The sequence below is a fragment of the Pinus tabuliformis genome, chromosome 6 (genome assembly GCF_031772625.1).
Source record: "Pinus tabuliformis cultivar Carrire ecotype Pingquan chromosome 6, CPIR1, whole genome shotgun sequence".
NCBI lineage: Eukaryota > Viridiplantae > Streptophyta > Pinopsida > Pinales > Pinaceae > Pinus > Pinus tabuliformis.
The window spans coordinates 260,023,402-260,038,315 of record NC_142292.1 but is presented as its reverse complement, the minus strand read 5'-3'; the positions used below and the strand labels follow the sequence as shown (position 1 = coordinate 260,038,315).

The window sequence follows — 14,914 nt, the reverse complement described above, 5'->3', positions numbered from 1 at the left end:
CCAGCTGTGCATCATAACCCAATGACCTGTATTCTAGATCTTGCTCTTCATTAGATATTCAATGCTTGAGTGACTTTGCCTAATGATCTTCTCCTCCTTTTATAGTCTTAGGCCTTACTCAATACCATCGTCCAAAACAACTTAGAATCAATACCTTGGACCAAATACCTGGGGTCAACACTTCGGACAAGATACCTTGGACCAATACCATGGATCAAAATACCATGGACCAAATACCACGGACCAAAACAAGTTTTCCAACATGTACACGCCATTCCTTTTGTGAAAGCGTGTGTGTATGCTATACGCGCCTTTTGGTCTGTGAACCCATGTGTACACGCAGCTTGGTCAATGGGGAACCTGCATATACCTCTCTTTCTTCATTCTGTGAGCCTGAATTGTGATCTGTCATCTGTGTGAGTTGCCATCAAGAACAACACCTATGTCATAGTGCCAAATCTGTATCATAATGCCAACAATCTCCCCATTTGGACTTGATGGCAACCCCAAGTCACTCTCCCCCTTTGTCATCAAGGGCAAAGGGTTGTGCTCCCCCTGAGTGCATGCTGAATTCTCTGATATGCTAAAGTGTGTTGTCTATGCTCCCCCTGAATATAAGCAAGGTCTGCAAAAAGATGATTCTATACATACATCATAAATGACCTTCCTATCACTAATGACTCATACATACATCCATCTCCCAACCAAGTGGGGATATACCAAGTGATTATACAGGTCAAAGCTAGAACATTACATCATCCATCCCATGCATAATGGGGAAACAAGATAGGTCGTTTCATGACCTTGTCAATAAAAGATATACATGACATAGAGACCAAATATCTAAAACAAGACAATGATAGTTATCAACAATTATCATCAGCAACATCTGTCAATCACTATCCAAACCAGCAACCATGATCTCCCCCTAGATCTGTTCCACCTGAAACAAGAACAACTGAATTTGTACCAAGATCTTCTAAGATAATGCCAACAATTCATTATTAGAAGTATATGCTCCCCCTGAACCTGTGCCAAATGATCACTGTCAGACCCATATTAGACTCCTTTCATCCACTGTTTTTCTTCAAACCAACATATATGCCATTGTATCCACAGCAACCGGTGGATGTACACGGATACGCTTCATGAAACTCGTGTACAACCACTTTTCTCTGAAATAGATAAGATTTAACAGCAAGATGATGCATCAACTACTCCCAACTTCTTTCTGAGATATTCAAATGTCTCTTTGGGCAGTGGTTTGGTGAATATATCAGCAACCTGTTCTTTGGAGGGAACATACTCCAATTTGACCTTTTGTTCAAGCACTTGTTCACGTAGAAAATGATATTTGATGGGTATGTTCTTGGTCTTAGAATGCATGACTGGATTCTTTGAAATACTGATTGCACTTGTATTATCACATAGAATGGAGATGGGTGGAGTACATGTGATCTGAATGTCTTGCAATGTTTGCATCATCCAAAGGAGTTGTGTGCAGCAAGATGCAGCAGCCACATATTCTGCTTCAGCTGTAGATAATGCAATTGAACTTTGTTTCTTGCTGAACCAAGACACTAATCTAGAACCCATATAGAATGCACCACCACTAGTGCTTTTTCTGTCATCCACGCTTCCTGCCCAATCTGCATCTATATATGCATGAAGTGTAAGATCTATATCCCTAGGATACCATAAACCAAAATTCTGAGTTCCTTGAAGATATTTGAAGATCCTTTTGACTGCCTGAAGGTGTGATTCCTTTGGATTTGCTTGGAATCTCCCAACTATTCCCATTGCGTGCATGATGTTTGGTCAGGTACCTGTTCGACAAAGAAAATTGCCAATCATGGATCTGTAGGTTGGTTGATGTACTGCTATTGATTCATCATTTGAGCTGAGACTACCTCCTGTTACCATGGGGGTACATACTAGTTTAGAATCTTCCATGCCCTATTTTTTCAAGATCTGCTTGAGATACTTGGTTTGTGATAGAAAGATACCTTCTTTATTTTGTTGAACTTGTAGGCCAAGAAAATATGTGAGCTCACCAAGCAGGGACATTTCAAATTCTTGCTGCATTACCAAAGCAAAGTTTTGACTCATGGCTTCTTCATTGCTATCAAAAATGATATCATCAACATACACAACAAGTATTAGCAATTTATCATTATCAATCTTTGTATATATATTGCTATCAGTTGATCCTTTTGAGAAACCTTGTTGATGGAGGTATTTGTCAAGACGGTAATACCAGGCCCTTGGAGCTTGTTTTAGACCATAGAGAGCTTTTCTGAGTCTGCATACAAGTTTTGGATCATTTCCAAGGATGAATCTGTCTGGTTGCTCAATATATACTTCTTCTTCTAAGTCTCCATTAAGAAAGGCAGATTTTACATCCATTTGGTATACTTTGAATTTCTGAAAGCTAGAAAGAGCAAGGAACATTCTTATGGCTTCAAGTCTAGCAACAGGTGCAAAAGTTTCTTCAAAATCTATACCTTCTTGTTGAGCATATCCTTTACAAATAAATTTGGCCTTATTTCTGATAACTTCACCATTTTCATTCAGCTTTTTTTTGAATATCCATTTGGTTCCTATGATATTCTTATCATGAGGTCTAGGAACTAATTCCCAAGTATTATTCTTTTCAATTTGCTCAAGTTCTTCATTCATGGCCTTGACCCAACATTCATCTTTGCATGCTTCATTTACATTTTGAGGTTCAATGGAGGAAAGAAATGCTAGATAGCTTGAGGCTTCTATAATAGTTCTTCTTGTATGCACACCTGCCTCTTTTTGTCCCAAAATTTGAGTCTCTGGATGATTTTTCTGAACATACCTAGATGGAGTCTTTTCTTCTGCCATTATATGTTCTTCTGGTGCTTCATTGGTTTCTTCTTCTTCAGAATTAGTCAGATTTGATGTGGAAGGATAATAATCATCTTCTCCACAATCTTCGGTTTTTACCTACTTTGTATTTTTGCCTTCTTCAATAACCACAACATCAATACTTTCAATAATTTTCCCAAGTCTTTTATTATAACACTTATATCCTTTACTTCAGGAAGAGTAACCAAGGAGAATGCCTTCATTTGCTATGGATTCAAACTTGCCAAGTTTTTCATCAGTCCTTTGATGTAACATTTGCTTCCAAAAACTTTGAAGTATTTTACAGTAGGAGTCTTACCATACCAAAGTTCATGTGGAGTTTGAGTGTTGTTTACCCGAACGTTTTCTTTGTTGAGAATAGTGATGGCAGCAAATGCAGCTTCACCCTAGAAGGTTGCAGGAGTTCCAAACTCATCTAGCATGGCACAAGCCATTTGTTGAACAGTTCTATTCATCCTTTCTACCACTCCATTTTGCTGAGGAGTCCTTGCGGTGGAGAATTCTCTTTTTATTCCATGTTCTTCACAAAAGTTGAAGAATTCATCCGAGGTAAATTCCCCTCCTCGATCAGATTTGAGGCATTTGATTTTGCGATCTGATTCATTTTCAACCAAAGCTTTGAAGGCTTTGAACTTTTCAAATGCTTCATCTTTATGCTTTAGAAGTCCTATCCAACACATTCTGGAAAAATCGTCAATGAACAATATAAAGTATTCTTCTCCACAAGGTGACTTTTTCCTTGATGGACCACATAAATTAGTATGAACAAGTTCAAGAGGCTTACTAGCTGATCCTTCCTTCTCTGGGAAATGTGCTCTAGTTTGCTTACCAAATTGACATGATTTGCATATTGTATTTTCTGGAATGTTGATATCAGGAAGATCACGAACAACCTGGAATTTGCATGCTTTCCTTATTTGAGGGAAGCTTAGATGCCCCAATCTTCTGTGCCATAGCCAGTGTTCATCATTTTTTCTTAGATAGCATTGTTGTTGTCCTCCTTTGAGTATGTATAAATTATTTGGAGTTCTTATGCCTTCGATCATGGTTTCTCTTGTATCAAGCTCACGAAAAACACATCCATTTGATCGAAATACTACTTCATTTCCTTGATCACACATTTGACTGACACTCAATAGGTTATGTTTTAGACCATCAACATACATAACATTCCTAGATTTAACCTTTTCTTTTAACAGAACGAAACCTTTACCTTTTATGACAGCAGGAGTATCATTTCCAAATGAGACCTTCTTTTCTTTTTCTAAGTCATTATATGACTGACGTTTTTCTTTATCACCTGTCATGTGTTTCGAGCATCCACTGTTGATGTACCACTGATTTTCTTGTCCTTCTGCATACAAGGCAATACCACATCTTTCTATTTGCGGTTCTTCCTTTCTCCATGTTTTGGGACCCAATGAAGTTTGCTCCTTTTGCCAAAATTTACTCCTGCATTAAGAATCTTCATGACTGAAGTTGTTACAGATAGAGCATTCTATTTCACTTTCAAGAGGACAAAAGTTATTGTAGGTCCTTTTCATGATCCCAGTCACATTCCTTTGATTTCGTGCTTCTCTAGTCATGATGGTCTTGTAAGCAACACATTGATCAGCTTTGTGTCCAAAATTATGACATGAAAAACATTGACCATTAAAGAAGTTACTGCGATTATCGAATCTACTGACCTGGTGATTTATTCTTGAAACAGATTGAGTATGATTTACCTGAGGTTGGTTGTAGCTTCTGTTCATCCTTGAAGTAGATTGAACCCGATTTACCTGGTGATCTGCTTTATGCCTTTGTTGACGATTTTCAAACTGTTCACTTCTCTTTGTTGCATCAAGATAACTTTTAGTGGAGGTTTGACTGCTTCTATGCCTGAGATGCTTCTTTAGTATATCCAAGACCTGTCTTTATCAGAGGAGAGCACTACACTTTGATAATTTCATCTAAAGTTTCTGATCCTTTAGCAAATCTGAGATTGAGAGCTTTTGTTTTCTCAATATCTTTTCTTAGACCCACAATTTCACATTCTAGTTTTTCATTGTGTTTTTCTCTTTCAGCAAGTTGGAATGTCAGAGTATCTATAATCATATTATTTTCTTCTAAACAGATTTTGAGTTTAGAGATTTCTTCATAGAGGTCATCTTCATCTAAAGCATCCATGAAATCATCATCTTCAAAAGCCATAAGAAGTCTATAGTCATTACTATTTTCATCTTCATCACTATTTGATAAACCATCGCTATCTTCATGCGTATAGTAGCTATTCTTACTTACATTATGTTTTCTATTCCATTTTGCTGATTCCTTACCTTTATCAAGCTTTTCTTTATGAGGAAATTTGGCCGCATAATGACCAACTCTTCCACAAGAAAAACATTTGAAAGGTAGTTTACCTCTGAATCTTCCAGAACCCCGTTGAAGGTTCTTGAGCTCTTCTCTTCTTGAAGCTTTAAATGCAGCTTCTCTCATATCTGATGGACCTCCTTTTCTCATTTCAAAAGCAGTTAAGATTCTGTGCAGTTGTGTCATAGTAATACTCTGAAGATCCTGCTTTTCTTCTATGGCAGAAACTTTTGATTCAAACTTAGTAGAAAAGGATCTTAAAACCTTTTCAACTAAAGTAACTTCTTTTATCTCTTCACCCAAGTTCTTCATGCAATTAACAATCTCATCTATACGTAATAAGTAATTAGCTATACTTTCATGATTGTGCATTTTGAGAGTTTCATATTGAATTTTGAGAGATTGTGTTTTTGCACGTTTTACCTGATTGTCTCCTTCATAGCTTAGAACGATCTTGTCCCATATTTCTTTGGCGGTCTTGAGCTGCATAACTTTGAAAAATTCTGATTGTGACAAACTCCCCAATAATGTATTGACAGCGTTGGCATTGGTTTCATATTGCTTTTTACATGCCGTATCTGTAGGAATTGCTAATGGAAATGTATATCCTCCTTCCACAATTTCCTAGACATCTGTTCCAAGAGATTGAAGATAGGTTGTGGTTCTTACCTTCCAATAAAATGAAGTTTCTCCCATCAAAGATTGGTGGTCTAATGGATCCCTCTCTTTTGTAGTTACTTATGATGATAGATCTTCCTTCAAGTGATCAAGCTTCTTCTGAAGGACCTGCTCTGATACCAATTGTTGGAAATAATACTGGGGGGGAATCAGTATTAGTAAGTCAATAATATTTCATTTTCATATTCAGATTCATATATGCTACTTCAAATAATGAAACTTGCGTGTATACGCAACTGTATGTAAGGAAACTAGCGTATACCCTGTAAACTTATAATTTAGTTAATTTTTCATATGTTGATCTTTAATCTATGAATCAGAACCATATAAATAGTAACCAGGAGCAGTAAAAATAGAACAGATAATCACACACATGAACACAAGATATAAGGTGGAAACCTAATGTGGGTGAAAACCACCTGTTGCAATCATCTCTATCTTCCTTTTAATAAGAAACTTATTTTTACAAATTTTGTACTGGTGCAGTCTTATACCAATACACAAGCTTCTGCATGTAGAAGGCTACAACCTTCTCTCATTCTCCAACTTCTCCTGGAAGGGAGCTACAACACCCTAGCTCTTGTACTAGTTGATGTGTTTACTAGTACGTAGGTGCTGGCCTACAGAAGGCTACAACCTTCTCTTTTCTTCTAGGGACCACGTTTCATAAATTTTCAGACTGGATCCATCAATAATATCAATCAACCATGAAATATATCTACATCAACCAATCTCCTTTGCACCAACAAAAACTGAATCAATCAATCACTTTTCAGAATGTTGTAACCAGAATACAGTAACAGTAACTAGAACCCAAGCCAAAACCCAGAACACTGTAACAGCAAACAGAAGTAGCTAAAGCATATTTTATTAGGTATACGCTACTTCAATGTGTCGAACTTGCGTACATACACTGCTTTCTCAAGGCTAACCTGTGTATACGCGGTTTGGAAATGTAGAACTAGTGTGTATATGCGCCTTTGCTAAAGCGAACTTGCGTACAGATCTATAAATGATGATTTAAACTTTACAACAATTCCAGATGTCAGTTATACCCAGATCATCATATTTACAGATTACAACATGTGCCAGTTATTCAGATAAAAGATCAAAACAAAGATACTTCTCTTCAAGCCTTAATATCTTGACCCATCAATAGAATTTATCCTTCATCAAGCGCTCAGGTTCATCCTTGATTCAAATCCAGCTGTGCACCATAACCCAATGACACGTATTCTAGATCTTGCTCTTCATTAGATATCCAATGCCTGAGTGACTTTGCCTAATGATCTTCTCCTCCTTTTATAGTCTTAGGCCTTACTCAATACCATGGTCCAAAACCACTTAGAATCAATACCTTGGACCAAATACCTGGGGTTAACACTTCGAACAAGATACCTTGAACCAATACCATGGACCAAATACCATGGACCAAAACAAGTTTTCCAACATGTACGTGCCTTTCTTTCGTGAAAGTGCATGTGTATGCTATACACGCCTTTTGGTCTGTGAACCCGCGTGTACATGCGGCTTGGTCAATGGAGAACCTGTGTATACCTCTCTTTCTTCATTCTGTGAGCCTAAACTATGATCTGTCATCTGTGTGAGTTGCCATCAAGGACAACACCTGTGTCATAGTGCCAAATATGTATCATAATGCCAACAATTATTTCTTTCTATCCCTTTTTGTTAGTATATATACATCAAGGAAACTCATTTGGATGATCCTCTAATCTCATTCATTTTATATCTTAGAATAATTGGTTTCTCCATCAAGGAGACTTCTTAAGTTCTCACTTGATTTAGCCATGGCATTACCAAAATTAGGTCTATTTATGTTTATTTTGATATTTTTTCCACAACAATTTCTCACACCTCTTTTCTTTGTAACAAGATGAGGACATGGGTTTAACTGGTTGAGAACTCTAATTTTCTTGAGGTTTATATTTCAAGAGGATGGGTTTGTGATATGAAATTGACAGTATGCTCTTTGAAGTAAGGTGAACATATCCTAGGAAGAAGAATATATACCACAAATTAATCCCATTACTTCAAGATGTGTCATACACCCACTTTTTTATTGACCTAAGTAAATTTTCCTTTACGAGATCCTAGTATGAGATAAATTCATCTACTTGCAACTTGTAGGAATCCGTTGTATACCAACCTCCTCCCTTTTCCATTGAGTTGAGAATCAATTTGTATCTATGCTATCTTGATCCATCATGCCTCCCAATTGCCTAATGGATTCCTAACATTTGTTATTTTTTATGCAGAAGTATGGGAATAAATTTGAAACACACAGAAGGAGTTGTCATTTCCTTTTTCTAGGAGTTGATTAAATATCCCATCTTCCCCTAGGTTCTAAAAAAAGTTATTTTTCTAGGATCATAAAGGTTAATCACCCCACCTAAGTATCCACACATGTCTACGCATATTCCTTCATGAACTCTCTAGATTAATTGTGAATCAACCTTAAAGTTTGAGTCCTAGATCTTTATTCTGGAAATACAATAGATGGAATTTCTAATTTCATTTACTCTCACAAGTAACCTTTCTTATGTTTACCTCATTTCCCATGAAATTCTATGAGGAGAGCTCTCCTTTGAAGAGTTTGAGCATCTATTGTGGTCTAGGGTTATGTTTTTCTTTATCGTAGACCCACTTTACCTTGAAGTAAGCTAGCTTTGTTTTTCCTTCTCTTGCATTGCTATAATACCATTCAATTAAGAAGAGTGGGCATACAAATAAAATTGGGCTATCATGCTCCATGCATGCTTGTAACTTATCACCAACCCATTTAAGTCTCTACTTGTGATTATTTTTCAGGCTATATGATGTTTGAGTCTAGTATTTTTCTCTCCCTACTTGGTGGTAGAACTAAAGCGAGCAAAGTGAAGGCTAGCCTTGGATTTGGGTCTTAGTGATTTCAATTGGGTGGAAGGAGTTGCTTATTATTAGGGTCAATGGTTTCTTCCTTGATTAGTTCTTTCTTTTGTGCATCTTCCCTAGTCCATATGCTTTATGGTCCTCGTATGCTCCTCATGTTGGTGAATTGATTTATTTCATGGGGAGTTGTGCTAAATCTCCCCCACATGCTACTACAATAACTATGAGTCTTGTTATGTAGGGTCCTCATCCTCCTATGTAGGTTACTGAACCATGAGCTTGTATTTGATGGGAGTGGTGTATATTTTGGTGGCCTTAATGCTTCTTGCAAGGAATCCTCTCTTTTGATCCCAAAATTATATTTTGTTTCCTCATGTTTCTCTTCCCTTAAAACTTCAGGTCAATTATGTTTGGGAGGGTTGGTATTCTTCGTGGTAATTGTTTTTCTAGTTCGACCTTACTTATTTGAAGATGTAATCATCTTTCCTTGTATTGAGGCTCTATGGCATCCAAGGACTATTTCTTATTGTAGTGTTTGGCAAGATGCCCATATTTGTGGCATCGATTACATTTGAAGGGAAATTATTTAAAATCTAGAGCTTAAAAGTGAGACCACTCATTCAATTCAACTTGCACAATTTCTAATAATACCTTCTCAAGGTTGAATTTCACACAAATTCAAGAACATGCATAAGAAAATAGATCAATTAATTTATTTATTTATTTTAATGTTTTTACAATTGAATTTCCTATTGCTAATAGAGATTGGCCATCTTAAAAGATAAGAGGAGAGTTGGGGAGACACCCAAATGGACATATTCATAGGCACGTCCTCTTTTACATTGTAATCCAAGGATCATCTATTGTATGTATGTATCTCTTGGCCCCATGAAGTATGGCCCATTTCAATATGTTAAGTCTTGAGATTCCTTTAACTTGAACAAGAAGTAAAAGAATCCCCTTCCACAGAAGGCCTACCTTTTCCCTTTTGATTTGATTTGTCGTAGTTCTTTTTTAGGCAAGTCTCCATCAAATTGTGAGAGGGCCAAAGGCTAGTGAATTGTGTGATGGATGCCCTCTCTATAAATTCAGAAACTTCCTATGTTTACTAGCTAGGGGAATTACTATATTCGAGATTTGATAAAAATATTTTCACAAATGTGAAAGATTCAAACAATTTTGCCCAAAATATTTTGGAGAGTTTTCGTACATTGAATAGGAAGGTCACTTTGTCAAGTTTAAAGGCATGGAAGAGGGAGCTTTGTAGGCCACTAGATCCTTCAAACATTTCCATGGAAGGCTAATTGTAGTTTGTTGAAATCCTAGTAAATTGTTTTCAAGACCCTACCACTAGTGGAAAGATCCAATTGTCTATCTTAGTTAAATTAATTATTAATTATAGAGTGAAGAAGCTGCATTAGAAACCAAATACATATCAAACAATTGTTATGTATATGTAAGCTATAAATATTGATTAGAATGTTTAGAAATATTATGGTTGCCTAGTATAGGGGAGATGGTGTGAAGGATGAGATGTTGTGGTAAAGCATTGAATCAAAAAATAATAATAATAAAACATAATGTAGACTCAATTAAAAATTAATAAAAAGTAAAAAGTAACACATGTAATAATAAAATTACTAACAGTTTCTTGGAAAAACATTCCTAATATGCATATCACATTAAAAGAAATTTAAATAATAATAATTCATATTCATAACCATGATATTTCAAATATATATATATATATATATATATATAAGAAAGAATATATAAAGTAGTGAAAAATAGATAAAATATAAATAATACTTATAAAATAAAAATCCATCTTACTATAAAAATTAAGTTAATGATGTTTTATAATAGCAATTTAATAATCTAGAATTTCATACTTAAGTCTCTCTATATATATATATATATATATATATATGTGTGTGCATGAGGGGGGGGGGTGTGGAGATGAAAGCATGAAAATGAGTTACATTTTTGGGCCAAATGTGGCCATGAAATTTCAAGTTTTTCCTTTTTTATCGAATTGAAACCCTTAAAATTCATATAAGCATTATGTCCTAATGATATTTTTTGCAAAAAGATTTAAGTGTTGTATAATATGTCAATTTTTCATTAAATGAAATCTTTGCCCTTACAAATTTTCACACATCTTAAGAGGTACGTGTATGTTCAACTAGCATAACTTAGCCTAAAATGTGTAATTTTCAAATATATATATATATGAACATGATCTACAAAGAGAGAGCTAAGTTTTTCATATTAAAATTTTTTTTTTTACACAAAAATATATTTTTTATTATTTTTCAAAGTTGGCTAAGTAATATTTCAATTGCATTTTGCAGACACGTTTGTTCAACTATTTAAATAAATTGCAAAACCAAAATTATCGTTTTCAATAGGACTCGTAAATGAAAAATAGTGGTATTTTTTTACTATATTTTATGATATTGATTTTTTATTCAACATCTTTAAAACAATTCAAAAAATTTCAAGCATAATGATTAAAAGAAATTAGATGAAAATATCATATGAATTCGAAAATGTCACTCATATGCCATTGGATAAATGATTCCTTCATGAATTCAACATGATAAACTCCGCCACCAAAGGAAAAATTTAGCCCTAAGTCCGCTAGAGTATAAAATTGTGTTGCAGGAAAATTTTCAAAAGGGGTGTTGAAATTGTGGATTTTAGGACTTAAGAGGCTCGATCAAGTGCTTAAATTTCAAATTTAAATAGCTCGATCGAAGGTTTAGTAAACCCTCGATCGAGACATTTACATCGTTAAACAAAGGCTTGATCTAGCTTTAAAGCTCAATCTAGCCTATAGCTCGACCTAGCTTTAAGGTTAAATCTAGCTCTAAGGCTCGATTGAGCCACTTTTTTAATTCCGTTCCTAGGTTGTATTGGCACGAAGTTCAAAAATATGGCTCGATCCTAGCTCTAAGGCTCAATCGAGCCACTTTTTTTTAATTCCGTTCCTAGGCTGTATTGGCACGAAATTTCAAAAACATGGCTCAATCAAACTCCTAGTTAACCTAAAGTTACATTGTTTAAGCCCTCAAACAACTCAATAGAGGGCTCAAAGATTGCTCGATTGAGAGTTTAAAATGGCTCGATTGAGCTGTTGATTTTCACCCAAAACATGCTTGCTTTCGCCAAAAAGTGTAGGCCAACTCCATGCTTTCACCCATATATATTATATCACATTAAAAAAAAAATTCTCAAAACATATCAAATATATTTTTATATAGAGATACGTGAAATGTAAATATAATATAAATAATGTTATAAAAACTATCATAAATTCATCTTAACTTTGAATCTATTAAGTGTCGAGAGATTAAATCTCTGCATATGCAAACATTTCCTCAAGTTTTGTACTCAAAAGAAAAAGTTTGAATCTTGAGAGATTTGATCCTTCGTGGCTCTTGGTAGATCTAGAGTTAAGATGGATCTTGGTGGTTAAAAAATATGGATGATGAGTTGTTGAGTATGAGAGAAACACCTCATTCCTTCCATGCTCAACATGGAGTTGACATGGAGCATTTAAAACATATTAATCACAATACAATATTTCAATGTCCACTTCAAATTAAAATATATATAAAGAAAGTAATTGGAAATTAAAAATAATAATTATTCCATAAATATGTGCTAGGTGTTTTTTAAAATTTAAATATGAGGGTGAAGTGTAATTCCACACAGTTCACAAGTGACATTTAAAACAATATTAATTCAATGTTGGTCATAAATAAATTATTTGAAGATTAACTCTATGTGTGTGTGGTTGCCCATACCAATGGGTAGAGCAAGTGAAAATAAAAAGGATTTTTCTTGGGAAGAGATGCACTTTTTACAATCTTGTATGTAAAAGCAGCACAATTCCTACCTTGCTTGATATGGATTTGTATCTTATTTAAGAAAAATAAATAACAAAAAAATGCCTGATATGGATTTGGTATCTTATTTAAGAAAAGATAAATAACGAAAGAATATTGTAATGTCGATTGTATATCAATATAGGGTCATCATAACTATGGATCTATCATGGGATAAGAGGTATCAAATTCTTTAAAGTGCAAACTTTATTTAAAGGGCAGAAAGATTTGCACTTCAAGGGATTTGATCCTTCTAAACCCATGATAGATCCCCAGTTATGATGAATTTGCATTGGTTTTATTGTAATTGAAAATGATAAAAATCTTAAAAGTAGAGGGTTTAACTTCATCTTAGGTATTAAGTTAATAATTTCATATGGGAAAAGCCACTACAAAATACAAAATAAAAATTAGTGAGAAAGGGCTTGAATACATATGCTATTTAATTATTACTATTATTATTATTATATTTATAATGAATGTTGCAAAATTAGTGAGAACGCGCTTGAATAAGTATGTTATTTAATCATTATAATTTAGTTTACAAGGTCATATGTCCACTTGTCATTTAAAAACAAATGTTTAGGGTATGACTTCTTATTTCAATCATTGAACTACAGCTTAGCAAAATCTTTACATCATCATTATCTTTGTTTACCTTAAAAGTGCAAGTAAGAAGAATTTTGAGGGCTTAGATGTTTTTTCCAAAAACAAAAATCACCAATTTCTAGTTTGTTTTGCAAAAATTATTTACACAAAATCTATAAAATAAAAGTATTTTAATTTATAAAATACCAAAAAAATTATACAAAGCTTTACCAAATTTCTAAAAAATTTGAATATTTTTACAAAATATTAGTAAATAACATTTATAATTATTATTTAAGAATTAATAAAATTAACATTTTTTCACACTTTAAAATAAGTTTAAATCTTTAAAACAAATTTACAATTTAAATAAAAAAAACTTAATTTATTATTTAATTTTCAAAACATAACCATATTTCAATTAATAAATCACAACTAAATAAAAGTCTTATATTATTGTCAACTGGGTCTTGGATAGATGGTGATCAGGGTTTTGGATAGATGGTGATCAGGGTTCTGCGAAGGCACTCTTTGATGTGAAGTTCTGCGAAAGCACTCCTTGATATGAAGTCACCAGTTCAATTCCCCACCCTAATATATTGAACATAATGAAAATATAATCCTACCAAACTTAAAAATAAAATAAAAACTCATATATTATTATTATCACATATTCTTTTTCACTTAAATATTATTATAACATTTTTATTTAGACACTCTCTCTTATTCATTCATTCTCTCTCTCATATATATATATATATTTCTCAATTTTGAAAATAATAACACCAATGGCTAAGCCATTACTTTGAAGAACGGTTACATTGTTATTACCACCTCTCCTAAATTCTCCTCAGACACTTTAACTTTTAATTTTAAACATCAAAATTCTTAATAACATTGATGCCAACCAAAATGACTACAAAGTTATTTGCTTTTATTCATAACAGTGAATATTTGGAAGTAATAAGATGGCTCCCTAAGGTTCTTTAATTTACGATTTACCCAGATAAAAAGGTTACGCGGCTGGAGCAACATGCAAACCAACTGAAGACAACTCGACTGAGTTTGATTGTAAATTCCTTAATTTGCCCGAAATAATTTAATCTCCGCGCCAAAGATGGTCTCAATGGTTTCAATATTAGCACAGTGAGTATCCATGGAAAGACACTTCACGGCAAACCAAAATGCACACGCCATTTCCTGTGATTTGAGGGACATCCTTTATTTAAAGTGAAACAACTCACCTTTATTTAAACTGAAACAACTTTTACAATGCCAAAGATAGGTAACCATGTTTTACTCTAGTTGCTTAAGACATGCCATCATCACAAGGAAGAAAAAATCTGTTGGACATTTCTGCATCAGAACACAATACAGGATTAAGTTTTCTCCTTGAGATACCTTGAGGGCTTGCTGTGGTCCCTTCACAATTTGTGAGCCATAACAATTAATTCAGTGCATAAATAGCCGGGATATATACATACCTGTATAATTAATAGGCAATGAATCCATTAACTAAAGAAACGCACAAATAACTGTCCACAAGCATATGCAAATCGAAATAAAAGTCATGTCTCTATGGCCACATGCTTGCAGAACCATCCAATTGCTCTTTAGTC

At 34.2% G+C, this 14,914-nt stretch overlaps 1 protein-coding gene across 1 annotated transcript in view; it reads right to left on the bottom strand.

Moving 5' to 3' along the window:
- LOC149258358 (uncharacterized) overlaps positions 1-14,914 on the bottom strand; it is a 159,003-nt gene that overhangs the window by 10,317 nt on the left and 133,772 nt on the right. Inside the window, exon 8 of the mRNA XM_089412981.1 lies at positions 14,780-14,810. Coding sequence (XP_089269107.1) covers positions 14,780-14,810 — 31 coding nt within the window. The remainder of the gene's footprint in view (positions 1-14,779; positions 14,811-14,914) is intronic.